General features: G+C 57.9%; 3 protein-coding genes across 14 annotated transcripts; 1 reads left to right on the forward strand and 2 right to left on the reverse strand.

The window, feature by feature from the left end:
* Positions 1 to 473: 473 nt before the first annotated feature.
* Positions 474 to 14,365, reverse strand: DBP (D-box binding PAR bZIP transcription factor). Of its 6 annotated transcripts, none has more exons than XM_064581113.1 (6): positions 13,588 to 14,361; positions 12,273 to 12,683; positions 10,502 to 10,713; positions 8,917 to 9,006; positions 1,027 to 1,175; positions 474 to 610 (listed from the first exon to the last, which is right to left on the reverse strand). In XM_064581113.1, the coding sequence occupies exons 1-6, from the start codon at positions 13,724 to 13,726 to the stop codon at positions 586 to 588; spliced, it is 1,026 nt and encodes a 341-aa protein (XP_064437183.1). In that variant the 5' UTR covers positions 13,727 to 14,361; the 3' UTR covers positions 474 to 585. The 6 variants fall into 6 exon arrangements, 4 of the variants coding, with proteins under 4 accessions (XP_064437183.1, XP_064437184.1, XP_045747828.1 ...); XR_010408173.1 differs by lacking the exon at positions 474 to 610 and adding an exon at positions 5,109 to 5,308 and having other exon boundaries at positions 1,039 to 1,175; positions 13,588 to 14,360; XR_010408172.1 differs by lacking the exons at positions 474 to 610; positions 1,027 to 1,175 and adding exons at positions 4,787 to 4,925; positions 5,109 to 5,308 and having other exon boundaries at positions 13,588 to 14,360.
* On the forward strand, positions 1,062 to 8,343 carry SPHK2 (sphingosine kinase 2). 6 transcript variants are annotated; one of them, XM_045891869.3, is made up of 6 exons: positions 1,062 to 1,202; positions 4,297 to 4,771; positions 5,656 to 5,805; positions 5,932 to 6,026; positions 6,117 to 6,232; positions 6,638 to 8,343. In XM_045891869.3, exons 1-6 carry the CDS (start codon positions 1,164 to 1,166, stop codon positions 7,731 to 7,733), a joined length of 1,971 nt encoding a protein of 656 aa, XP_045747825.2. In that variant the 5' UTR covers positions 1,062 to 1,163; the 3' UTR covers positions 7,734 to 8,343. The 6 variants fall into 6 exon arrangements, with proteins under 6 accessions (XP_045747825.2, XP_064437179.1, XP_064437175.1 ...); XM_064581105.1 differs by lacking the exon at positions 1,062 to 1,202 and adding an exon at positions 2,199 to 2,749; XM_064581108.1 differs by lacking the exon at positions 1,062 to 1,202 and adding an exon at positions 2,202 to 2,732.
* Positions 14,366 to 14,738: 373 nt separating the features above from the next.
* Positions 14,739 to 20,551, reverse strand: CA11 (carbonic anhydrase 11). 2 transcript variants are annotated; one of them, XM_064581117.1, is made up of 9 exons: positions 19,771 to 20,551; positions 19,608 to 19,682; positions 18,728 to 18,840; positions 16,853 to 17,038; positions 16,538 to 16,633; positions 16,301 to 16,373; positions 16,038 to 16,192; positions 15,629 to 15,794; positions 14,739 to 14,867 (listed from the first exon to the last, which is right to left on the reverse strand). In XM_064581117.1, exons 1-9 carry the CDS (start codon positions 19,835 to 19,837, stop codon positions 14,842 to 14,844), a joined length of 957 nt encoding a protein of 318 aa, XP_064437187.1. In that variant the 5' UTR covers positions 19,838 to 20,551; the 3' UTR covers positions 14,739 to 14,841. The 2 variants fall into 2 exon arrangements, with proteins under 2 accessions (XP_064437187.1, XP_045747831.1); XM_045891875.3 differs by having other exon boundaries at positions 18,728 to 18,870; positions 19,771 to 20,550.
* Between the last annotated feature and the right edge of the window lie 6,036 nt (positions 20,552 to 26,587).

The following is a 26,587-nucleotide window of genomic DNA, read 5'->3' on the forward strand; positions in this document are numbered from 1 at the left end:
CCGACGCCGACGGTCTCTCTGTGGCTCCTGGAGGACCCGGCGGGCCGCGTATTGGAGGTGAGGAGGCGGAGCTGGCGGGCCTTGTCAGGACCTCGGGAAACCTCTGACCCCACGCTTCAGGCATTTCCTTATCAGGCTCACCTCTCCTGTCTCGTGCGGCGCTTCCTAGGCGCAGCCACAGCTCGGGAAGTCCTACCTGAGATCTAACCTGAGATCTTCTTGCTGCAGCCCACTCTATAGCATTCTCTATTTCCAATTTTTATATTCGTCTTCTCCCCCTGCCCCTTCTCTGACCCCTCCTTAGCCTCTACCACTTGGGGCTGCTTTTCCCTGCTGGAGAGATTCGAGTCGCCCAGCGCGCTCTGCGTGAGGGCTTTGCACGGTACTGGAGTGCAGAGGAGGCGCACTGAAGCCCCAGGCTTGGGGTGTGGGGTGGAGAGGGAATAGGTAAAAGCCTCTTGAAAGACAAGGGAGGAGAGACTTAGGAAATAAAGATTCAGAGGGGAGGAGGATTGGAGGCCCAGAGCGGTAGTGGACAGAGACCGAGAGTGAGGGAAATGGAGACCCAGGGGGTGACAAGGAGACCTAGAAGGAGAGGGAGGATGGAGATCTGGGGAGAAGCACAGGCATAGAAAGATAGTGAGATGGGGTCTTGTCTGCTGTAACCAAATTCAAATCCTGGCCGTGCTAATTACTAACAACACTGTGACCTTGGGCAAGTCACTTAACCTCTCTGTGCCTTACTTTCCTTATCCTCAAAAAGGGGATAATAGGCTTGACACCTAGAGTATTTTCCAGCTTTACGTAAGTTAGTATAAATGCTTAAAACAATGCTTTGCATATAAGTGCTCAATACAAATTAGCTTCCACTCCTATTGTTAGCCCTTTTTGGGTAGGACCAGATGGACTGGCTGGGGCAGTGACAAAGCTGACCTGTCCCCTCTTTTCTCTTTCCTCAGGGAAGCCCTGCCCCTTTGGCCTCCAACACATCCAGCCCAGCCCGAAGTCTGCCCCTGATGCTCCTACCTTTTCACCTGTCCTCCACAGAGCCAAAGGCCAGGCCCCAACTGTGAGGCCTGACTCCTTGCCCATACCACCCTCCCATGGCCTGCCGCCCAGGACCAGGGTCTTGCTGATGGGGTAACACAGCAGAGGGCCAGCAGATGAATGGACACCTGGAAGCAGAGGAACAGCAGGATCAGGTAAGGGTCCCTCTGGAAGTTAAGATTACCACACCATGGGACACAGTTTCCTCCTTGTCTCTGTTCCCTTGGCTTGGTGACTTGGTCTCTGTCTTTGAGTCCCAGCCTGTTTGTCGGTCCAGTGTGCCTGCTTTTCTTTCTCCCAAACTAAGGTGTGTGGTTCCCTGTCTCTCTTCTTCCTGGGTTTCTGTCCCCACCCCACCCCACCCCACCCTCTCTCTGGGTATTTCTTTCTTTTTTTTTTAAAGATTTTGTTTATTTGACAGAGAGAGACACAGCGAGAGAGGGAACACAAGCAGGGAGAGTGGGAGGGGGAGAAGCAGGCTTCCCGCGGGCCGGGGAGCCCGATGCGGGGCTCGATCCCAGGACCCTGGGATCATGACCTGAGCTAAAGGCAGACGCTTAACGACTGAGCCACCCAGGCGCCCCTCTCTGGGTATTTCTTTTGCTGTTGTTGCTCTGGGTTGAACACAAGGTACGTTGTTTGACAATAAAAAAACATCTTCCATTCATTGCTTTCTAGCAAATTCTGTCCCTGTCTCCTTCTGCATGTGTCTTTCTACGATTCTGTTTCTTGGTGTCCTGGTATTATTCTCGCCTTGCTTTCTTTCCGCTTCACTATGTCTTTGCCTCTCTATGTCTCTCTGTCAACATTTTTGCTGTCTCTCGGGCTCACTTCCTCTCAGCTTCCGGTCCTCCAACATTGTCTTCCTCCCTCACCCCTGGCCTAGAAGTCTCTCTCGGATACTGTTTCTCCCCATCTCTCTCCTTGTTTCTCTGTCTTGCTTGCCATGTTACTGGGTCATTTGCTGGGCAGATGTCCATGTCATGCTGCCTCCACTCTGGTTTGAGTCCAAGGTAAATACTTGGTGAATTAATGAGCCTGTCCTCCCTGATTTTCATTCCAGAAGTATCTGTCTCCATCTCTATGTCCATCATTTTCTGGGTTTTCTTGTATCCTTAACTTTGCATATTCTCAATTCTATTGTCTTTGTCTCTTTGTATATATCTCTGTCTTTCTGTAACTATCTGAAAAACAGGCAGCCCTCTCTCTAAGTCTCTTACTGCCTCTGACTCTGCTTTTCTGGGTCTCTTTTATTAACTCCGTTTGCACAGCTCTGGGTTTTGGTGACCTGTGTTAGGGTCAGTCTCTATCGGCAACTGAAAGTCTCCTCCCTCCTGCCTCTTTTAAAAACTCAATGGACGGGGCAGGGCTACCACTTGCCCTCCACAAAGATGGCGTCAGCGGCGCTGTCTGTGGGGTCGTGACGCTCCCTCTGCTGCGCGCGTGCCCTCACTTACTATGGCAGCCGATCTCGCGAAGCGCGATGCCCCGCCCAGTTCTCAAGCTGTCCCTCCGCTGGCCTCTGCGCCAAGCTCGCGAGCTGGCCGGCCCCGTCCCCCGCGCGCTCTCACTGGCGCGGCCCGCGCGCCCATTGGCTGAGCGGATGCACACCCTCCCCCCACCCCTGGGTCTGATGGGGGCGGTTGGTGCTGACTTGAGGGGCCGCCTGCAGGAGGACTCGGCGTGTGAGGAGGGTGCGGGGGTAGGGTCAGGGTCCCGAGTCTGGGGGACCGCGGGACCAAGAGGAACGGAGACGCAGGCCGGGACTGGGGTACCAGGGGGTGTGGGATGGAGATGGAGAACCAAAACCGGGACTGAGGGATCCAGAAATGGAAACCCAGGTCTGGGACTGGGTTCTGGAAATGGATGGGAATGGAGGTCCGGGACCGGAGGAACCGGCGACAGAGACTCAGGCTTATGGATTGGGGGGGAACCTTTGGATGGAGACCCAGGCCCAGGGCTGGGGGTACCAGGGTGGGTGGAGAGAATGGAGACCAGGCCAGAGACTTGAGGACCTAGGGACAGAGGCTCAGGCCCAGGACAGGAGGAGATCTAGGACTCTGTATCTAAGCCTGCTTTGAGCTCAGGGATGGGGGCTCTGGTCAGTGCAAGTTTAGGGGCGGGGCCCGAGGGAGCTGCTCAGGGCTGGGGGCAGAGGTGACTTCTGAGGGTGAGTCCACAGATGGGGGTGCATCTGGGGCTGCTCTGGGCCGGGGAAGGTAAGGGGCAGGCCTGGCAGCTGGCTGGGTGGGCGGGGCGGTGGGGAACAAAGGTGAGCAGGAAGGAGGCAGAAACTGGGCAGAGGGCAGGGGGAAGGCCTCTGGGGAGGGGACCTCAGGCCCGGCTCCCACCCCCTCCCTGGAGAGCAGGCGGCCAGACGCCCAGGTCAGTGCTCGGGGTCCAGCTCTTGGCCCCTGTCCCTCGCAGGCGCCTGCATGTGGCTCCTGTAGCTCTCTGACTCCTCAGTTCCTCCATGTCACATCCCTTCTTGGTCTCTCCAGCTGTCTACACCCCTCCCTCCGGCCCCTCCTAGCTGCTCTTTCTGTCCTTTGTTTTTCTGACCCTCAGAGGTCCTCCTGGGGCCCCTACACTCTGACTCTCCTAAGTATCTCTCATCATGCTGGCTTTCATCTCATCGAAGCTGGTCGTCTCCTCTCGGGGTTTCTCTGGTTCTTAGATCGTATCCCTCTCTTTCTTTGTATCCGAGTGTCTCTCCCGTGTCACTTTCTCCATCCGGAGATGACCGTGTGCGCGCGTGTGTGTGTGTTTGTGTTCTTCGTCTGTGCATGTCTCCACCATCCAGCTCTCTCTCCTCTCATACTTCTCCAAAGCCCTTATCATCCAGCATACTATATATTTGACTTCTTTCTTTTGTCTTTCTGTCTTCCTAAGAGAATATGAACTCCACAAAGGCAGGGACTTTTGTCTGTTTTGTTCCCTGCTGTGTTTGCTGGGCCTGGCACTCTGATTGGCACATAGAGGGTACTGAGTAATTATTTGGGGAATAAATGAATGAACGTTTGCATGCCTGGCTGTCCACCCTCCAGGATGCTGGCCTTCCTGTATAATGGGCTTGTGCCCCGTGTCCTCAGGGTCTCCCCACACTTGTCTGAGCCTGTCTGTCTCTGATGCCCCCATCTTGCCTGTCACTGCTCCTTGTTGTCTCCTGTCCACAGGCCCTGCCCCTGCTTCTCTCTACCTGCCACAGGAGTCTTGGACTCTGACTCCTGCCCTCCTCCCTCCCCACAGAGGCCAGACCAGGAGCTGACCTGCAGCTGGGGCCACAGGCCTAGAAGCGCCCTGGACAGGGCCGAGGCCATGGCCCCCCCACCGCCGCCACCATTGGCCGCCAGCACCCCGCTCCTGCATGGCGAGTTCGGCTCCTACCCGGCCCGGGGATCCCGCTTAGCCCTCACTCTCACACCACAGGCCCTACACATACAGCGGCTACGCCCGAAGCCCGAAGCCCGGCCCCGGGGCGGCCTGGTCCCGCTGGCCGAGGTCTCAGGCTGCTGCACCCTGCGGAGCCGCAACCCCTCCGACTCGGCAGCCTACTTCTGCATCTACACCTACCCACAGGGCCGGCGTGGGGGCCGCCGCAGAGCTGCCCGCACCTTTCGGGCCGACGGGGCAGCCACCTACGAGGAGAACCGCACTGAGGCCCAGCGCTGGGCCACTGCCCTTATGTGTCTGCTCCGTGGACTGCCACTGCCTGGGGACGGGGGTGAGGCACTACACAGCCGCTCTGTCCTAGGGCCACCTTGGCGTCTCTGTGGATTTCCCTCTGTGGACACCTGTGTCTCTTCTCTCCTGTGTGTCTGTCTGTGATATGTCTGTCTTGGTCCGTATTGAAAGAGGGCTAGACACATGGCGATGGGCTACAGAAGGAAGAGCAACCACAGGCAGAGAAAAATTATTTGTGTCTGCTCATAGATTTTTGTCTCTGTCCCCTCCCCCGCTTCCATGGGCCCTGACCACACAGATGAGTCAGAGGCTCCCCGTCTGGTGCGAGCAGCAGACTGAGACATGATTAGTCACCACCCAGGGTGACAGGCACTCACAGAAGTCCCCTAGGGCGTGCCAGGAGCTCAGAGGTGGCATCTAATCCAGCCTAAGACGGGGGGGGGTGGAGTCAGAGAAGGCTTTTGGGCAGAGGTCCCCACCCAGGCTCCTCCTTTGGCACAGGAAGGTAAAGGTTCACGGGTCCGCATCTGGTGAGCCTCCCTTGGTCTTCCAGGATCCTGCTGGCTGGTTGGGGGCCCTAAGGGATGGTGACAGTGAGGGAGCCTTGCAGTGTCGTAACCTGATCCTGGATTCCAGGTGTTTGAGGATAAAGTGGAACCCACAGGTCTCCCTCTTCCCACAAATGGGTCCAAAGGGCACTGGGATTAGACACCAAGCCCTGCCTTTGTCTCGGACCCTCAAGAGCGGGGCAGGGCTGCACACCTGAGCCTGGGCAGCTGAAGCCCTGGAGAAAAACTGTGAATTCCCAGCAGGCCACTGTGCCAGGCCTCCAGCACCTCCACTGGGGGCTGTTTGCAGTTCCGGCTTCTGAGGTGAGGGGCCCGGGTCTGGGGCCTCTGTAGACTCTTTCCCCTCTCTTTGCAGAAATAACCCTGGAGCTGCTGCCAAGGCCACCCCGATTGCTCCTATTGGTCAATCCCTACGGGGGGCGGGGTCTGGCCTGGCAGTGGTGTAAGAACCACGTGCTGCCCATGATCTCTGAAGCCGGGCTGTCCTTCAACCTCATCCAGACAGGTAAGGGCCATGCCAGGATGGAAGTAGGGGCCCGGGGGTGCCAGGACTCCCGAGTTCTGAGTGCTGGGGAGTGGTGGCGGGGCAGAGTGGAACAGCCTGGCTCACCTCCTGGTTCCCCCACGTTAGAACGGCAGAACCACGCCCGGGAGCTGGTTCAGGGGCTGAGCCTGAGTGAGTGGGACGGCATTGTCACAGTCTCGGGAGACGGGCTGCTCTTCGAGGTAGGGCAGGGGCACCCTACCTGAGCCCTGGGGGACTCTCGAGCCTGGCGCTAGGACCAGGACCCAGGTGGCCGGTGTCCCGCCCTGCAGGTGCTGAACGGACTCCTAGACCGCCCTGACTGGGAAGAAGCTGTGAAGACACCCGTGGGCATCCTCCCTTGTGGCTCAGGCAATGCCCTGGCTGGAGCTGTGAACCAGCACGGGGGGTAGGTGGGGTCCCGCCTCCGCCAGCCTGCTTACCGTGAGGGGAGGGATGAGCCCTCCTGCAACCTGGCACGTCTATCCGCACGTCTCCCCCGGGCAGTCCACGGTCAGTCAAGTCCATCAGTCTTGGCTGGGATGCTCCCCACGCCGCCCCTCCCCCCGGCTGTATCCCTAGTGCCCAGAACCGTGCCTGGCCCACAGGCGGCACTGAGTGAATGCTTATGGATGAGCGAGCGGACAGGGAACCTGGCTCAGTAGGAAGAGTCCATCCGGAGGTGGCCATGTGGTCCCCCTGCTGTCTGCACCCCCACCTTTCTGTGTCTTTCTCCTGCCACCCTGCGCTCTGGGTCTCTCACGCCACCCTGTTTACTCTTTCCCTCCCTGTCCGTCTGTCTCTGGCTGTGAAGGTTTGAACCTGCCCTGGGTGTCGACCTGCTGCTCAACTGCTCGCTGCTCCTCTGCCGGGGGGGCAGCCGCCCGCTGGACCTGCTCTCTGTGACGCTGGCCTCGGGCTCCCGCTGTTTCTCCTTCCTGTCTGTGGCCTGGGGCTTCGTGTCAGACGTGGACATCCAGAGCGAGCGCTTCAGGGCCCTGGGCAGTGCCCGCTTCACAGTGGGCACGGTGCTGGGCCTTGCCACCCTGCACACCTACCGCGGACGCCTCTCCTACCTCCCTGCCGCTGTGGAACCTGCCTCCCCCACCCCTGCCCACGGCCTGCCCCGTGCCAAGTCCGAGCTGACCCTGGCCCCGGCCCCGGCCCCGGCCCCGCCTGTGACACACTCACCCCTGCATCGCTCAGTGTCTGACCTGCCTCTGCCCCTGCCCCAGCCTGCCCTGACCTCCCCCGGCTCACCTGAGCCCCTGCCCATCCTGTCCCTCAATGGGGGGGGCCCAGAGTTGGTCGGGGACTGGGGTGGGGCTGGGGATGCCCCACTGTCCCCAGACCCCCTGCTGCCCTCACCACCTAGCTCCCCTAAGGCTCTACTGTCACCCATCACCGAGGGGGTCCCAGAAATGCCAGCCTCCTCTGGGCTCCCACCTCCCACCCCTGATGCCCTGGGAGACCTCGCTACCGGGGGCCCACCTGACCACCTGCTCCCACCTCTGGGCGCCCCACTGCCCCCGGGGTGGGTGACGCTTGAGGGGGACTTTGTGCTTATGTTGGCCATCTCACCCAGCCACCTGGGCGCTGACCTGGTGGCAGCTCCCCATGCGCGCTTTGACGACGGCCTGGTGCACCTCTGCTGGGTGCGCGGTGGCATCTCGCGGGCGGCGCTGCTGCGCCTTTTTCTGGCCATGGAGCGAGGCAGCCACTTCAGCCTGGGCTGCCCGCAGCTGGGCTACGCCGCGGCCCGTGCCTTTCGCCTCGAGCCTCTCACGCCTCGCGGCGTGCTCACTGTGGACGGAGAGCAAGTGGAGTATGGGCCACTGCAGGCGCAGGTGCATCCAGGCCTCGGCACCCTGCTCACTGGGCCTCCGGGCCGCCCGGGCCAGGAGCCTTGACCCTAAGGGAGCTTGCTGCCCGCCGGGGGCGGGGCCAGCATTCCGAGGGGGCGGGGCCTGGCTGCTAGAGTTAGGGTGAAGGCCCCACACGCAGGGACCCCTGCCCCGTTTCAGGATTGCGCCGGCCCCCAGGGGACCAGAGGTAATGTGGGAAGGAGTGTGGCCCGAACTCCAGGGGGTCGGGGTCATCATGGTCACCGACAAACGGGCTGGCCCCGAGGGTAGTGCCTAATGAGGGCGGAGCTCGGTCCAGACCCTCGCTTCCGGCTCGTGGGAGGCCAGGTCCGCTGAGGGCGGAGACTGTCTTACGCGTTGTCCAGTGACGGGACCTGGCATGTACCGGCCGGGGAGGCCTTAGTTAATTGGCCAGTCAGGGCCCGGGTCTCGCCCTACCCACTCCGGTGCCTCCACTTAACTGGCCAATCAGCCCAGGAGGGGCAGGTTCCCCGGGGCCGACGCTCGGATTTGCACTAATGTTCCTCCCACCCCCCCGCCGGTGGGGACGAGGAAACTCATTTCTCCCGTCTTCTGTCTCTTGTGCGTCCCCTGACCCCAATCTTCAAAGCAATTGAAAAGGTCTATGCAATAAAGGCAGTCGCTTCATTCCTCAGACCGTCGCCCCTTCTGCATCCGGCAGCCCGTGGGAGGGATCCAATTCTAGGCGCTTCCAGGAGCTCCTGCGTTTTATGGACCGAAGCCCAGACCTGCCCACAGACCGCGGCCAGTGTGACCCGAGGGCCTTGAACTGGGGCCAGGGAGCTGCCTCCTCCCCCACAACAGCTGGCTCTGGGGTTCTCAAGATTTATTCAGGATGTGTTAACGGAGGCGGTGGGAGGATGGGGTCCCCGAAGTGGTAGGGGCACACACAGAGGACCCTCCCCGCCCCCGCGAGGGAGGGGGGAGGCTCGCTTTTTCTTAAAAATATAAATGTATTTATCTGCATCATCACGTCCCTGGGGCACCCAGCTGGCCGGCCGGTGGGCCACAGGGCGGGGAGGGAAGAGGGCCTCAGGGCGCAAGTCTGAGCGAGGCCGCCGGGCAGGGGCGGGGGACGGCCTCACAGGGCTCCGTGCTGGGCCTGGTATCGGGACAGCACGGCGCGGTAGTGGGACAGCTCCTGGCGCACGGCCACCACTTCCTGCCGCAGCAGGGCGTTCTCCTTCTCCAGGAAGGCCGCCCGTACCGATATCTGGTTCTCCTTGAGCCGCCGGGCATCTCGGGACCTCTTGGCTGCCTCGTTATTCTTGTACCGCCGGCTCCAATACTTCTCGTCCTGAGGGTGGGGTTTGAGAAGGCACTATGGGCCAGAAGGGCCAGGAGGAGCAGCTTTCCTTGTGCCTTCAAGGACCAGAGGGCAGCTAAGAGACCCTCTGGGGTGCTTCCTGCCCAGCAGTGGGGCCCAAAGGATACCACGGCTCTCCTAGGATGGGTACCCAAGGGTCTGGTTGCTAAGGAGAGCAGGCCCCTAGCAACAGCTAGGTGTGACATAGTTCTCCCCACTCCAAGCACTAGGCTTCAAGTCTCCGCTGTGCAAAGCAGACCCCACCAGTCCTTGCTTGACAAAGGGCCTACAGTTAGCCCCTGGTTGCTAAGGATGCTTGTTCCCTAGCAACAGGGCCTTCAGGGTCTGAGGGCTTCTCCCAGTAAAAAGCACTGCCTTATGCACCACCTTCTCAGATCCTGGTTGCTAAGGAAAGCCTAGGCTCCCTAGTGATGGGGTTTTGTGTCCCATAAATCCTTCCAGAGCTGGGGCCTTTTGACCTAGTTGTCAAGGCAACCTCATCCTTCCCCAGCAATTTAGGTGGTCCCGATAACTGCAGCCAGTCTTTGACCCTCTGGCCTTGAATGGAGGAGGCCAGAGAGCTGCCTTCTCCCCCACAGGTCCTGACTGCTAGAAGAGCTGTCCCGTAGCAAAGGGGCCTATCCTGAGACCTCCCCACACCACTGTTTAGGGTCCTCCAGTCCTAGAATTTGACTGTGGAGGAGGATCACTCCTCAGTAACCAGGACCACCCAGAGCTCCAAAAGATGCTCTCCTCCCACCCCCATTTCATTAAAGCCTAGTTCCTGCTTACTAGGGTAAATCCAGTCGGGCCCTGTGACAGGAGAAACCACTGGTCTAGACTGGGTTTACAGGTCAGCCCTCAGTGCTTCAGGTAGTTATGGTGAAGTCTGGTGAGAGGAGCCCAGGCACCCCTTACCAGGGGAGACCCCAGAACTGGCAAAGGCAGGCTGCTAGAAAAAAAAAAAAAAAAGGTCACTGCCCCAAATCAGAATGTGGCTCTGGTTGCTAATGGGAACTTGAAACCTCTTACCAATGAGCAGCCCAGGCCCAGAAAACAAGGCCCAGAGGGGCTGGCAAAGTCTGCATCCTAGGCAGATGCAAGCACCCCGAAGGATGCCCCAAGTCAGAGATCAAAGGACCAGCCCCAGCCCGGCTAGCGGCTCTGAAGAAACAGACTGATACTGCTCTTAATGGATGCTGTCCTTAGCAACAGGGCCTGGTCAAAGCACCAAGTCTGTACTGGTGGGTCTGGCAGGGCTGGCTGAGTCTGCATTCCACAGCGACACCATATTCGTAAATCTCAAGCCCAAACCTCGGCTGTCTTTGCGCCCCAGGGCTATGGACAACTGATGCTTGGCTGCAGGTTAAGAGAACCTGAGAGCTAACCGCGGTGAGAAGCCCAGGCCTGTCTGTGAGGAAAGGGCCATCCCCGGCTGTGGGACCTGTAAGGGCCATGCCTGCATCCTACATCGGGCAGTGCTCACCTTCTGCTCCTCTGGCACCTGGATCTTCCGGGCCTTCTTCATGATGGGCTGGGGCTTAAGCTCCTCCTCTGAGAAGCGATGTCTCCGAGGGTCAAAGGTCTCGTGGCCAGGAATGCTTGACAGGGCTAAATCGGCTGGGTCAGGTTCAAATGTCATCAGCACCTCCACGGTGTCTGGGTCCACCGGGCTGGGTGTGTCCCGAGAGGTCAGGCCTTGGGGAAACAGAATGTGCCGCTTGAGTGTGTATTTCTTTGGGGGAGGGAGGGTTCCCAGAGGCTACCCCCTGCTCAGGTATCTCTTCGACCACAAGGAAGGCCCTTATGAGACCTACTACAAAGCCCGCCAGAGATCAACCTCTCTAATATAAAATACGAAGGTTCTCTAAGCTACAACGTGCTTAGACATCATGGAACCAATTCCACTTTTATAACAGGAAAACAGGCCCAATTATAACTGACATACCCTAAGTAACACACGAGCCTCCTCTATTGCTTCTGGAACCTCAGGCCTTCAGATTCACAGCGTTAGCTCCTTTCCCATTATCTAGCCTGAATCCCTGACCAAAGCCTAGACCCCAAGCTGTTCAGGGAAAAGAAATCCAGTGCACTGAAAAGACTTCAGGTGAGCCGCTTAAGAGCTACTGGCCCTGACGAGTAAGGGAAGAAAAGCAGAAATGATTGCGGTTTTGGGGAGGTTGGTTCAGGAGAAGGGGCAGGGCCGGCCGGTGCCTTTAAGAGCGAACAAGCCGGGGTCAGCTGAGGATACGGGTTCAGGGCCAGTCACGTGCGGGCGCCTGCTTTCCCGCCCCGCCCCCCGCCGCCACGGGCGCCCTCTAGTTCCCCAGGCCCCGCCCCCTCCGCGTGACCACGCGTGCGCGAAATGAGCAGCAGGGAGGAGGGAGGAGAGGACTCACGTGGCGCGGGAATGTGCGGCTGGGAAGGGGAGGGCCCTGGTTCTGCCCGGAGGTCCGGCCAGGGGCAGGTGTGTCCCAGAATCCCCAACCTGCAGTCCGCCCGTGGAGACCCCCAAGTGCCCGAGGGAGCACACTTTTCCTTTTGCTCCCTGGGGTCTCTCAGCTCGAACCTCTCAATTTCCAAAGGTCCAGTCCCTCCTGCTCTCTGGGAGGCACGCTGACAAACGGACCCCTGGACTTTCTCCCTCGCCACTGAGACACACAGGATTCTGGGATCCCAGGCCCCTCCTCTCCCAGGAACATAGGAAGCTCTCGGTCCTCGCCCCAACGGAAGACCCAGAATGAAGATCCCCGACCTTTTCCCCTCTAGAGGACTCCGGGACTGCCGGCTCTAGCTCCTCTCCACTGGAGGACCCAGCAACTAGGGCTGCCAATCTCTTATGTCCTGGTGAAACAGAAGTCTGTGCCCCGTCCTTGCTTTCTCCCCTGCAGAGGGCCTAGCAGCTACGGTCCTTCCCCACTCCACCGACTCCGGCCCCAGACTCTGGAGCGCAGTTCATTTCCCAGTAAATAATTCCCGTGTTCTGGGATTCCAATCCCGGCTCCTCGAGTATCCGGACCCTCTGTCCCCACGTCCCACAGAAAAGTCCACACTACCGCCCCACAGGGCGCCCCAGTCCCTGATGCATTAGGTGACAAAGAATCCGGACTCCTCTCCCAACATCTCGCGCCTAGGTGGACCCAGAATTTGGACGCACAACCCCAGCCCCACCGTCCCGGGCCCAAGTGCCGCACAGCCCTGCCCCTGAAGCCCAAGCCCCGCCCCGCCAGGGCCCTGCCCCGCCCCCGCCGTCGCACCTGCGCGGTGGCCGCCCGCGGCCCCGAGGGCAGCCCGGGTGGGGGCGTGCCCCGGGGAGGAACGAGGGGAAGCTGAGCCGCAGGAGCCGGGCCCCGGGGAGGGTGCGGGCGTGCGCACGGGCGAGGGCGCCGGTGACGGGCCGCCGGGGGGCGGCGGGCTGGGCGGGAGCCCGTGCTCCAGCAAGAAGGCGTCCAGGTCCACGTACTCCACGTCGCCGAACGGCAGCGTCCGCTCCCACAGCAGCGGCGCCAACAGACCCGGGCCAGGCGCGGCCCCCGGGCGCCCCCGCGGGGACCCGCCGCCCACCACAGCCCCAGCTGGGGCATCCGCCGGGCCCGCCGTCTCCAGGCCAGGCCCGGGGACCGTGGCTGCCGGCGGAGCCGCCTTGCGCTCCTTTTCCTTCAGGAGACCTGCGGGCCAAGGAAAGACCGGGCGGGGTGGGAAGGAAGAGATGGAGAAGGGACCCCGAGACAGAGATACACGAAGAAAGGGGAGATAGAGACCCACAGGGCGGAGATCCAGAGAAAGAGGGGACAGGCGCGGGGCGGGGGGGGGGGGAGAGACAGGAGAGAAGGCAAGGACCCAAAGAGAAGAGACAGAGACTCAAGAGAGAGAAAGAGACCCAGAGAGAGAAGGCACAGACGGAGGTGGCAGAGACAGAGAGGGGGACAGAGACCGAGAGAGGGACAGAGACTCAGAAAGAGGGGAGGATAGGGGCCCAGGGAGGGATAGGACACAAACCAGGGAAGGGATAGAGATACAGAAGGGGGACGGAAGTTCAGAGAGAGGTAGGTGAGAGGGAAAAAAATGACAGTTCTGTAATTTCTCTGTAGCCTATCCCCCTGCTCACTGTAGCCTCTTCTCCCCACCCCCACACTCTGTTAGGGGCAGGAAGGGGCTCTATTCCTGGGGCACATTCCTCATCCCTAGACTCCATGTGACCCCAGGAGGCCCCGCCCAAGCCCGTGTCACTACCGTGTGAGCATCCGACACACCCCCTCCCTCCTCCCTGGACCCCAGGGGTCCAGACTCTCAGGACCAAAGGAGCGGGGGCTGGGGTCCAGACTCTTGGGTCCTCGGAGAGGACGACTCTGGGGGACTCCTGGGTCCTCCTGGTGGACGGGCTTGAGCGCCGGTACTTTTGGATCCTGGGTGCTGAGGGATCTAGGGGCCTAAACACCTTAGTAATTCGGTAGATGACGGCTAGAGGATGGACTCTCTCGGCACGTAGGAGATAGCCCCCCCCCGCCCCAGCACTTGAATCCCTAAGGGAGTAGGGTGTCTGGGTTGGGATAGATGGGGGCTAGAACTCACAGCTGGCTGGCTCTTTGGGTTTGCTGGTCCCCTGCAGAAGGCTCCGCAGCCCAAGCAGCGCTCCCCCGCCAGGGGGGGCCCCGGCTGGGCCACCCAGCAGCAGGGGGGCCGGGGTCCTGTCGCTCACGGGCCGCGCCATCACCGGCCACCTGCCCGCAGGCTCACGGGCTCATGGAGAGGCGAAGAGCTGGCCTGCCAGTCAGCGGCACACTCCAGTGGTCCGGGCGAGTGCCTGCCCAGGGGCGGGCGAGCGTAGCTTGCAAGCCTCCAGTATCCAGATCACCGCAAATCCTAGGAGTGACGGAGATTTGCAGTCCTCAGTGCAGAAACGTGCAACTCACGAGGGTCCCTGGAGACCATGCAGTCCGAGTGAGGGGCTGATCAAATCAGGCAGCCGGCTCTTTGCAACCCAGAGTTCAAGGGGACACAAGGCGCTCCTTCTACAAGGTGGGCGAGCCTGGATCTTGCAAAATCTGCAGCTCTCTCAGCGGAAGGCGCTTTGCAATCTGCACCAAGAGGTGTGCGCGGAGGGGCGGGGGAGGGGGTAAGAGGAGGCGGCCGCCTTGAGGCGTGGCCAACGCAAACTTCTTTCGCGGAAAAAAAAAAAAAAGCCAAACCAAAACACCCGACGCCACTGCGCGCACCCCTCCTCTCGGCCCCCGCCTGCCTCTTGGGCCAAGCACCCCAGCCGCGTGCCTCCCTCCGGCTGAAAGCGCGGGCCAATCGCGTCTTGACCCCTCGAGACGCACGGCCAATGGGACCCCTGGATCCGCCAAGGCCCGGGAGGGCGCGTGAGGGGTTCAGTGCGTGAAGTTGCCGTGCCTTTAGGTGGGAGGCGGGACCCTGACCTACATTTGCCCAATGGGAGACGGCACTGGGGGCGGGACCGTGACCCAGTTCGGGCCAATGAGGCAGGCGGGAGGGGGAAGCACATGGCTCTGCGCGTGCTGCCCGATGGGGAGGGTGAGTTGGGGGGAGTGAAAGAGGCGCCGCTTAAAGGAGCCGCCAATCTAAACGACGGTTTTGGGAAACAGGAAGCCAAAAAACCGAGCAGTGCGGTTTAGGAAGAGGGAGATTGGTTTCTAGAAGAAGGCTGCTGTTCTTCGGTACCCAAATGTTTCCCCGCCGCGCCTAGAATCAGACCACTAAGAAACCGGAAGTATTCTGTCCCTTTAATAGCTTTGTTTTGGGGGTGACTCCCCTCCCTGTGTGGGGAGACTTGGAAAGGACAGGCGCAGTCCTCAGTGGGGAGTCTCAGCGACCATGGGGGGCACCATCCACTGTAAGACAGACGACACCGGCGGGGGAGCGTTAGTTTAGGGCACGACAGGTTGGACCCTGCAGAGGGTTTGCAGAGGGCGGGGGCTGGGCCGCGTAGGGCTCTACCACAAGGAGGCTGCGAAGGGGGAACCCGGCATGTACCAGGTCGAGAAGCTGGGGAAACAGATTCTGGACCGGCACTGGGTTTATAACCAGCAGGAGGGTGGAATAGGGACGTCCAGCTTCAGCATCAGACTGAACTAGGTGAAGGTATTCATTGGGGCGGGGGGGAAGGCAAACCATGTTGAGAAGCTAGAGAGGTGGCCGTGAGATCACAGGGTCAAACCACAGGAAGGCTTTAGAAAGGGAAGGGGATTGTACCATGTTGATTTTCAGGAAGGGGGTGTGTGTCAGATTACGGAACAACATGAGATTGTACCACATGGAAAACAGGGAAGGGATCCGGGCTGTACCATTTTGGAAAGTCGTCGTAATAGAAACCAAGGCCCGGTGGGAAGCCAGGGAGCTCGGGTAATAGAGCAAGTTGCAAGCAGTGAAAAGGAAAGACAAATCACGGACCAGCAATGGTCTGTGGCGTGGAGGTGGACTGTACCATGTGACACATACTTAGAAGAGAGAACGAGCGAGTGCGAGCTTAGGAGGCTGGACCATACAGAAACAGCAAAGGGGTGGGTAGGACTGTATCATATTGAGAAAAGAAGGGGAGACACATAGGCGGGTTAGACCAAGACGTGTGGAGGGGGTGCAGACTGGACCATACCATGCAGGCGGTAGTTGGGGCCTCGGCAGCGCCTCTCGGGGTGCCGGGGGTCCCTGTTGCCCCTCAAGGCCCTATGGGCCAAGGGCTGCAGGGGCCGGCCGTTACCGCTGAGGCTCTGGAAGATCTGGGACGGAGGATTCTGGCTCAGGAGTCTCAGGGAGTGCATCTGCCACGGAAGGGGGTGGGAAACTGAGAGTGAATAATAAACTGTCCTGGTGAATGGTCACAGAGGAAGCCCTGCTCCTGGAGCAGGTGGGCGGGGTCTTACTCGGCCCCAGCCCACCCCCAAAGGTTGTGTGACCTGCTAGCAGTCAGACGTGGAAGGAGGAAGGAGGGTAGGTGAGGCCAAGGGGGATGCCCAGGCCAGGGAATGGGTTAGCAAGGGTGGAGGGGGCAGACAGAGGGTCACCTGGAGGGAGGTGATATTGAGGGCCCGGTCAATGAGGATCCAGGTGACAGTCTCTGAGCAGGGCGGGGTGCTGAGAGAGCCCTGATAAGTGATGAAGCCAAAGGATTCGGGGAACAGGAGCTCCAGGCTCAGGTCTTGAAGAAAGTAGGCATCATCTGCGGGAATATCGGGCTAGAGTGAGGAGCAGTACCCCTCTTGAACTTCCCTCCTTTGCACACACTGGTCCCCCCGCCGCCACCACCATCAATGCACCAGCGACTTACTCTTGTAGGAGATGCGGGTGATGGTGTCACGGTTAAGGAGGCGGCTGAGGAAGGGGTTCGAGCTGCCAGCCACCTGTGTGGGGGTACGAGGTAAGGAGGTAGGAATCCAGAAGTTCGAGCCCCCAGTCCCTTCCTCCCCCAGGGACCCAGGAATCTCAGCCTCCCAGACTCCTTCTTCCCCAGACCCAATTCCAGGCACCCAGCCCCTCCCTCCCTCCGAATCTTGCCTGGGCTCACATTGACAAAGAGGCTGAGGATGGCCAGGCCATTGGGGCCCCGGGAGGCGGCGCTGAGGTTCCCGTAGAGTTCTTGGTTGAAGTGGATGAGCTGCACCTGGGAGGGGAGCACAGAATGGGGTCCCCCAGCAGAAGGGGAGGGAGAGAATGGGTGCAGCCCTGGGCCCTTGGGGTCCCAAGTCAGGTTAAAGATTAGTGCTTGGGGGGGGGCAGTTCTGTGAAGGAGGGTGGGGTGAGGCATTAAGAGAAAGGTGAGGGGGGAGGAATTGGGTCAACTCAGGGTGAAGGTCAAGGGTCAGAGGTCAGTGGCCACCACCTCAGCAGAGAAGCCCTGGTGGTTGATCTGGTGTTCAGAGCCAGCTCCATCCCGTGCTCCAAATAGCAGTCGCAGCTCACTAAGCCGGTGGCTATAGAGGAGGGGACCCCCAGACACATTGACCACGGGCCGGGGTGCAGGTAGGAAGGAGACATGGCGGCCGGTGTTGTACAGCGTTCCCTGGAGCTGCAGGAGAGGTGGAAGCCGTCAGAGGGACAAAGAGGGAAAGTCGTTTCCCTCCTATGTTCCACTCCTACATTTTCTGCTTCCATCAATCATTTAATCATTCAGCATAGTTGGAACACCGGTGCTCAATATCGGTGAATTTATTCAACTAACAAATATTTATTGAGCTGCTACTATGTACTATGGATGCCAGGAAGGGAGCAATGAACAAGTAGACAAAAACCCTGGGCCTCATGGAACTCGTGTCCTAATGGAGCAGAGGCAGACAATAAATAATGAATCACATAAGTAACTGCTTAATTAATTACATCTTATGCTCATGTGGGAAAGAACTGGGAGCTCTCAGGTAAAATGGGAAACCCAGCCTAGATTGGGGTGAGGGGTAGTGGGATGAGGAAAGGCCTTCATGAGAAAGTGACATTTGAATGGAGACCTAAAGGATAAGTAGGAATTCGTTGCAAAGAGCAGGGAGAAGGGCATTCTGGAAAGAGGAAACAGCAAATGCAAAGGCCCTGAGGTAGCCTGTTTCCGTGCTAGTGCAGGGGCCAGTGGGACCAGCGCCTGGTGAGCAAAGGAGAGGTGATAGGAGCTAGATGGCAGGGCCTTGTGGGCAATGATGGGATGTTTTGTATTTTTATTTAAATAATTATAAATAAATACATATATATGTATCTCACACCTTGCTGTTTAAGTGTTAGTATTACTTATCTCAATAGAAAGATTTTGAGCAGGGGAGTGGTATGATCTGCTTTGTGTTTTTAAACATCTCTCTAGCTGTGGGGTGGAGAATGGATTGCAGTAGGCAGAGAACCAGGCCAGCTAGCAGGCTACCGCACCAGTCCAGGTGCAAGATGATGGTGGGGGCAGTGGAGGAGACACAAAGTGACAAGATCTGAATGATATTTAGCAGGGAGACTAAAAAGGACCCAGACTGGACATGGGAATGAGGGCGAGAACGGGTTGGAAATAGCTTCCAGCTTTTGGCAGGGGCAGCTGAGTGAAGAGGGATGCCAGCTCTTATAAGAAATGGGATTGCACGGGGTGCCTGGGTGGCTTAGCCGTTAAGTGTCTGCCTTCGGCTCGGGTCATGGTCCTGGGGTCCTGGGATCGAGCCCCGCATTGCATCGGGCTCCCTGCTCATCGGGAAGCCTGCTTCTCCCTCTCCCACTCCCCCTGCTTGTGTTCCCTCTCTCGCTGTCTCTCTCTCTGTCAAATAAATAAATAAAATCTTAAAAAAGAAAAAAAAGAAATGGGATTGCAGAGTGGGCAAGAGCCTGGAGCTAGGACCACACTGCCTGTGTTTGAATCCCAGTGCTGACACTCTAGCTGTGTGACCTCAGACAAGTAACTCAATCTCTCTGTGCCTGAGTTTCTGCATCCTTAAAATAAGGGGAATAATAGCATCTATCTCAAGGGGTGGCTGGGAGGATTAGCAAGCTGATCAAGCTTTTAAAACCGTGCCTGGCATGGGGAACAGTCTGTGTTACCATTGCTTTTATAGACATGGAAAAACTAGGGAGCCATGTTTGGGGAGGGAAGAACAGGTGATCCATTTTAGAGTGTAAGGAGCCTCCTTTCCACCCAGTGCCTACCCCTCCTTACCCCAGGCAGGCCTTCCACCTCAGCACCCCACCCCTACTCATGCCCACCCCCAGAGGATTCGGTAACCCCTCCCACCAGGCCCCTTACCTTCTCTCCCCCAGTGCTGAGTCTCAGTGGGGGCAGAAAGGGGTCATAAAGGACCCTCTTCAGCTCCACATCCACGGGGCTCTGCCGCTTCCCCACAGCACACAGACTCCAGGCTGCATTCACCAGGCCCCAGAAGGGAGGCCCTGGAGGCAGGGGCGGGGCAGGGAGGATAGGGAGTCAGAAATAGGGACTGCATCCCAAGGCTGGGATCCGCCGAGAAGGCTGTGTTTTGGACTCCCGGATCCCAGGAGAGGAAGGGCAGGGAACGGGGACTCCTGGGTCTGAGGGAGGAGGGGGCTGAGCCAGAATCCTGGGTCCTAGAACAATCTTGGAGGAGTTTCCAAAGACCATCTAGCACCCCCCTTAATCAAACCTATTTGCCATTAAGTCATTGGGGGGAAGGAACTACAACTCCCAGCGGGCTGGAGGGCAGCCAGCCTACTCATCCACTGCCTGCCTGCCCCAGAGCCCGTGGGAGTTGTAGTTCTTTCAGTCTCTCTTGTCCCACAGCTGGATAATGAATGTACTGGGGAGAGGAGTTGCAGGAGAGGGCTGGACACAGCAGGGGACCCGGCCAGTGAACCTCCGGTTCCCAGCAGCAGCCAGACCTACCTGCCTTTTTCCCTGCAAACCCACACACACACTGTCTCTTGCACCCCCACACTCCTCCTTCCACTCACTCCCACTCACTACTTGAAATGCGCATATATAATGTTCCATGGTGAGCTGCTGGGGTTCAGAGGCTGGGCCCTACTCCCGAGGGAGGGAAGAAGGAAGGAAGGGGCTGGGACTCCTGGGTCCTGAGAGGAGGAGAGGGCTCCTGGGTTTGAGGAAGGAGGCACCCGGCAGCCCCGATTCCTGGGCCCCGCCCTGGCTGCACCTGGCACGAAGTTTCCTTGGAGATTATCCTTGTAGCTCCACCAGTCCTCGGGGTCAGGTGCAGGTCCAATGTGAGCTGGGGAGAGAGCAGCCTGAACCCCTCTCCCTGGTACCCCACCCCCACCTTTCCCTCAGGGGCTCACGCCCCAACCCCCGGGCCTTACCTGCCGCCCCCAGTGCGGCCCAGAGTACCAGCGCTTTAGGGGCGCTCAGAGGAGCTGCAACCCCCATCCCTGGGAGGCCTCTGAGCGACCCCTTCCCAATGTCCTGGCCCCCTCTCTCAGCTCCTCCTTCCCCCTTCTGTGGGACCCTGTCCCTCCAGGACTTCCAGCCTGCCTCTCCTCCCTACAGGGAGTCCGGTTCCCCAAACACTGAGGCAGCGGGGGACTGAGACCCCCCAAATCCACTCCTCTCTGCTTTCCCCGCTCTCTGTGCCTCTCCTCCTTCCTCTCCTCTTTTCCCCAACCCTCCGATCTCCCTCTACCTCCCGATCTTCCTACTCCTTTCTCTGCCTCCTGCTTCTCCCCGAGGTTACCTCCTGGTTTCTAATCCACACCCCCTCTTCGCTCTCTTTTCTTCCAGCTCCCCCGAGCCACCTAACCCCATGTCTCCATCCTGCTTCTCTCTCCTCCTCCCGGCCTCCCTCGTCTCCAGCTTCTTTCTCTCCCAGCCTCCCCACCTCCTCCTCTTCTGCCTCTCCTGTTTCTCCGTCTCTCTCTTCCCTCGTCCCTGCTTCCTCCTCCCCCTCCCTCTCTGATCTCTCTCTGGGTGTTATTTAATTTTTTTGTCGTTGTTGTTGGGGGGGCGGGTGATCTCACAGCAGCAAACACTCCTCGGACTGGTGGGAGGAGGGTGCCCAAGGGGCAGGATGGAGGGGTCATTGGGGGCTGATCCCCAGCTTCCAGCTGTGCCGGGGCCGAGGTGGGGGGGTGGCCCGGACACCTGGGGCCGGGAGCTGGCAGTTCCCATCCTCCGCAGAAGGGAGGGGGGGGCGCTTAAGGTGGAGCTGGCGGAGTCCTCCGAGGTCTCGGTGCTCGGGGCCGCCGGCGCCGGAAGATCCGCGGTCCCCCGGCTCGTGGGGGCCCGGGTTGGAGCCTGCAGCAGAGCCTGCAGCCCCCGCCCAATGCTCCAGTCGGCCTCGGCTGGGGGCCGCCTTAACGGGGCTGAGGGATCCCCGGGGAGACCGGGGTGCGGTGCGGGCAGCTGACCAGGAGGGGGAGGCAGAGACCTGGAGAGGGACCGAGCGCCGGGAGGAGGAGCCGGGAAGCCGAGGCGAGGCAGCCGGAGGTGAAGTCGGAGAACTGCAGAGGCTTAGGAAGGGAAGGGGAGCCTGAGGTGGATGCGGGGTGCCGTGGCGGAGGGACGCAGCGTGCTGGAGAGGGGCGGGTAGCGGCGGCGGGGCGAGGAGAGAGACCGAGACACACAGTGAGAGGGAGATACGGGTAGAGTGATAGAGAGAGAGGGAGAGGTACTGATGGAGGCAGAGAGAGAAATACAGAGACACACACTTAGCCATAGGAGCAGAGACAGCCACCCCGCCGGTCAGAGACGCAAGAACAAGCTGCCAGGCCAGGGGGGTGGCGGTGGGGAGACAGAAACCGAGAAGAGATCCAAAGCCAGAGACACAGCCAACCCCAAAGAGAGAGCCGTAGAAACACAGAGAAAGAGGCAGACAGACACACACGCACACAGAGTAGAGACCCTCATGCAGAGAAAGAGAGATCACCAGAGAGGAAGAGATGGCAGAGACCCAGAGAGCCAGAGAGAGGGAGAGAGACCCAGAACCAGACCAAGTGACATCAAGGGAGAGCGTAGAGTCAGAAAGACAGGCATTCAGATAGAGAATTGAGAATGGGCATTCAAAGGCCCTAGAGATGGAGGGGACAGAGAAAGCCAAAGAGAGTCAGAAATGGAGAGAGAGAAAGCGCAAGAAAGGTATGTATTGTTTATCCATGGCCACGTAACAAATTACCCCAAAACTCAGTGGCTTTGAGCAACAAGCATTTATTGTCTCACCGTGTCTGAGGGTTTGGAGTTTGGGCGTGGCTTAGCTGGGGGGGTTCAGCTCGGGGCCTCTGGTGAGGGTCCAGTTAGGCCCTTGGTCAGGGTGCAGTCACCTGGAGGCTCGACCGGGGCTGAGGAGCTCGTCCAAGCTCCTCATCGCTGTGCCTCTCTTGAGAGCTATAGGGGTGCTGGTGTGACCTCATAACATGGCTGCTGGCTCCCCCTGAGCGACTGATTAGAGAGGGAGAGAGAGAGATGTCTTATAGGACCTAATCTCCAAAATCACACACCATCACTTCTGTTTTATTCCATTCATCAGAAGTGAGTCACTAAGTCTGGTCCACACTCAAAGGGAAAGAGATTAGGCTCCTCCTTTTGAAGAGAAGAGTATCAAAGAATTTATAGTCTTGTTTTATTTTTTATTATTTTTAATGTTTTTTTTTAAGATTTTATTTATTTATTTGAGAGAGAGAGGGAACACAAGCAGGGGGAGTGGGAGATGGAGAAGCAGGCTCCCCGCTGAGCAGGGAGCCTGGAGCAGGACCCTGGGATCATCACCTGAGCTGAAGGCAGATGCTTAACCGACTGAGCCACCCAGGCGCCCCTATAGGCTTGTTTTAAAACCATCACAGGTTGGGGGCCCCCTGGGTGGCTCAGTGAGTCGAGCATCCAACTCTTGGTTTTGGCTCGGGTCATGATCTCAGGGTCATGGGATCAAGCCCCCTGCCGAGCCCCGTGTCAGGCTCCACGCTTGGTGGAAAGTCTGCTTGGGATTTTTTCTCTCCCTCTCCCCCCACCCAGACCCCCCCCCCCTCCCGTGCGCTCTCATGCTCTCTCTCAAATAAGTAAATAAATCTGAAAAAAAAAAAATCAAGATTTTACTTTAAAAAAAAAGAAGCCATCATTGTTGGGGGAGAAGAGGGAGACTGAACAATGGGGAGAGACGGACCCTTACAGACCCCTGAGGCTTACAGGTCAGTGAGACTTACTCAGAAACGCAGTAATATATGGAGAGAGAAGCTTGGAGAGGGAGGGAACCGTGGAGACAGGGAAAAGAGGCAAAACAAAGAAAACAACAGCAATAACATCATCATCGTCATCATCGTCATAAATTACAGTAATACATAAAGTACCCAGGCAAAGTTCTGAGCACTTTCTGTGAATTCATGCATGTCATCTTCACAGCCGCCCGATGAAGGAGAGGCTGTTATCCCATTTTACAGATGGGGAAACCAAGTGTCAGAGAGTGCAGGTGACTTGCCTAGAGTTATACAGGTAGGAAGTGGCGGAGCAGGGGAGGAAAAGAGAGCAAAGAGGGATGAAGAAAACACGATGGAGGCGTCCGTGCAGAGAAGTGGGGAACGTGGCAGGAAGAGTGGCGGGGGGGCCCAGCTCTGATGGAGTAATAAATCAGGAAGAAATGGCAGCCATCCTGGGCAGAATTTCCTAGACGCTGGGCCATGCCACGTGCTCAAAGCGGCCCCAGGAGGTGGTGGGGTTAGGATTAGCCCCATTGTACAGATAGAACACTGAGGCTGGTCAGAGAGGGAAGTGACTCTTCCAAGATGGGTAGGTTGAATGGTAGGCGTAGGTTGGGTAGGTGTAGGGGTAGGCGTAGGTTGAATGGTGCCCCCCAACACACACCAAAAAATGCACCCAGAACCTAATGCACCCAGAATGGGACCTAATTTGGCAAAAAGGTTTTTGCAGATGTAACTAAGTTATCATCCTGCATTATCTGGCTGGACCCTAAATCACAATGACAAACGTCCTTATAAGAGAAAGGCGGAGGGAGATTCGAGAGGACAATGTGAAGACAGAGGCAGGGGCTGGTGTAGTCCTGCCACAAGCTGGGGAATGCCAGGAGCCACCAGAAGCTGCGAGATGCAAGGATCCTCTCCTGCAGCCTTCAGAGGGACTGTGGCCCTGCTCACGCCTTGATTTGGGACTTCCGGCCTCCAGGACTGTGAGAGAATAAATTGCTGTTGTTTTAAGCTGTGCAGTTTGTGGTCATTGTTTACAGCAGCCGACCCCGGGGGTGGGGAGAAAGAATGAGAAAGACGTGGAACTTTTCAGAGACAGAGACAATGAAGGAGCCAGAGATACATGGAGGGAGAGACAGACAAGACTGACAGTGCAGGAAGAGCAGGTTCTACCTACAAGTTGGCTCTCCTCCTCCAGGAAGCCCTCCCTGACTCCCCCCACCCCACCCCAAGCTGGGTCAGTGCCTGCTGTGCACATTCCTAATGCCCTGTGCTACCTCCATTGGCCCACAGATCCCATTAGGGGAGGCACTCTGTGTCCTCCCTCAAGGGCCCAGGCCTGACCCATCTCTGGGTCCCCGGCATCGCCCCCCAGAGCGTACATGGGGATCCTCAGGAGAGAAATCAAACACAATCAAATGAGATGATGCTCCCGATGTGTCTCCCCAGAGACTTTGGCCCCCTCCTGTCTGCTGGGAGACAACTGGATTTCCTGCAAGGCCCAGCGAGGGCCTCACCTCCTCCAGGAAGTCTTCTCTGATCTAACAGACAAGGCCCCCTGCTGCCTCCATTATTACACATCGCATCAGATGTGACTGTGTATAGGTCTGTCCCCTGGCACAGCCTCCCAGACGGGGAGTCCCTGCAGGGCAAGTCCTGGGTCTGACTCAGGTCTCCATCCCAGCATTTCCCAGGGAGACCTCAGGAGAATATGTTTTTTGCATTTGCTTTCTTTTGTTTTGTTTTGTTTTTTTAAGTAGGCTCCACACCCATCGTGGAGCCCAGCATGGAGCTCGAACTCACGAAACTGAGATCAACACCTGAGCTGAGTTCAGGAGTCGGACCCTTAACCAACTGAGACACCCAGGCGCCTCAGGAGTATATGTTGAATAAACAAATAAGTGAGTGAAGCGGGCATTCAGAAACGGGTGAGAAAAAAATTCCTGCACGGGGGTTAAAAGGAAGGCTTTGCAGGTGGAGGTGACGTTTTCCTAACTCTTTTTCTGTCCCCATAACCGGGGCCCCAGCTCAAAACTCATCCTTTCCCCCACCCTGGCCTTCCCCTCTCAGACTCTCCTCCCTCTCCAGTGTACCCCTCATAGATCCCAGAGTTCACCTTGCCTCTGCTCTAGCCACAGCGGTCTCATTGATGCCCAGCTCCCCTGGACGCACCGGCCCCTCAGCCTTTCTCTTGGGGACCAAATCCTTCATCTGTCCTTCAAGACCTACCTCAAATATCATTCTCTCTAAGAGACATTTCCTGATCTCCAGGCTAGGTTCACAGCCCTCTCCGGGCTCTCCCAGTGAACTGAGACACCTCAGTGATTGACCATAACACTGTGGGAGTTTTGGTTTTATTTTTTTTAAGTGTTTTATTTATTTAGGTAATCCCTGCACCTCACAACCCCAAGATCAAGAGTTGCATGCTCTTCGGACTTAGCCAGCCAGGAGCTCCCATATCACTGATTTTTTTCTCACAGAGGACTGACCCTCCCCCTCTGGTGCTCAGAGACCTCCCATGGCTCCCCAGTGCCCACCCCCCAGGAGAAACACACAGGCCGTTAGCCTGGCCTTAAGAGGCCTCACAAGCCTTGGCTACCACCAATCCCCAGCCTCATCTCTCTTCTCTAACCATACCAGGCCCTTGAGCTTCCAGACCTTTGAACAAACTGTTGCCTCTAACTGGGGTTCTCTTTTCTCTCCTCTGCTGGGCAAATTCTTCCGCAGGCTCTTATGTACTTCAGGAGTCTGCTTTTCCAGAAAGCCATCAGCTTTTCCAGAAAGCCTCAGTGGTGAGGTGGGCAGGAGCCTCCTCAGAGCTCTGGAAGCCACCTGACCCTGAGCCCCCATCAGAGCACACAGACTGGGCTTGATGCCCGGAGGCGGAGGGAAAGGCCAGGCCGGAGGTGGGTCCCAGATGTGGATTTCATGCCTATTTGTCTCGGTTGCTGGGAACAAAGTTTGGGTCATGGGGAACATATGGGGCTCGCCCTGCTCCTCACTTTCATCTTCTACCTCCCTGGCCCCTGGGTGGGAGGCAAGAAGGCCAGGGCTCTCCAGGCCTTGGTGGCTCCCACAGCCCCTCTTCACCTCCTCACCACTCCCTCAGGGAAGCCAGCAAATTCTGCAGATCGGTATTCTCGCCTTCTGGGCTCTGCTCTCCTGGGGGAGGTGTGGCCACCAGACACTTGAATAGTAACAAACTCAAATGGCTCTTCCTCTGTGCCAGGCACTGTTCTAAGCCTGTTAAACCACAAAGTAACTCTTTTAATCCTCATAATATGCCATGAGGCACCTGCCTGGCCCAGTCAGTGGAAAGGGCTACTCTTGGTCTCAGGGTTGTGGGTTCCAGGCCCACACTGGGTGTAGAGATTGCTTAAAAATAAAATCTCAAAATAAGGGGCGCCTGGGTGGCTCAGTCGTTAAGCGTCTGCCTTCGGCTCAGGTCATGATCTCAGGGTCCTAGGATCGAGCCCCACATCGGGCTCCCTGCTTCGCAGGAAGCCTGCTTCTCCCTCTCCCACTCCCCCTGCTTGTGTTCCCTCTCTCGCTGTGTCTCTGTCAAATAAATAAATAAAATCTTTAAAAAAATAAAATAAAATCTCAAAATAATAATAATAATAATAATAATAATAATAATAATAATATGCCCTGTGAGTTACTTCCTATCATTGTAATCATCCCAATTTTACAGATGAGAGAACTGAGGGACACGGAGAGATTCGAACCCAGGCAGCCTGGCTTCGGAGTTTATGCCCTTCATGAAAATGGTCTCTCGAGCGGCACCGTCCGGTAGAACTTTCCGTGATGGTGGGAAAATGTCCTGTATCTGCTCTGTCCACTGTGCTAGCCACCAGCCACTTGAACTGTGGCCAGTGCAACCGAGGAACCGAAGGAAAAAAAAAAAAAAAGAACTGCAGGATAATAAATTTATATCGTTTCACTTGCTGAGTTTGTGGTAATTTGTTATGGCAGCAATAGAAAACTAATACAC

Source organism: Mirounga angustirostris, unplaced genomic scaffold, assembly GCF_029215605.1.
Source record: "Mirounga angustirostris isolate CCGP_5_RB_7025 unplaced genomic scaffold, mMirAng1.0.hap1 SCAF_16, whole genome shotgun sequence".
Taxonomy (NCBI): Eukaryota; Metazoa; Chordata; class Mammalia; order Carnivora; family Phocidae; genus Mirounga; species Mirounga angustirostris.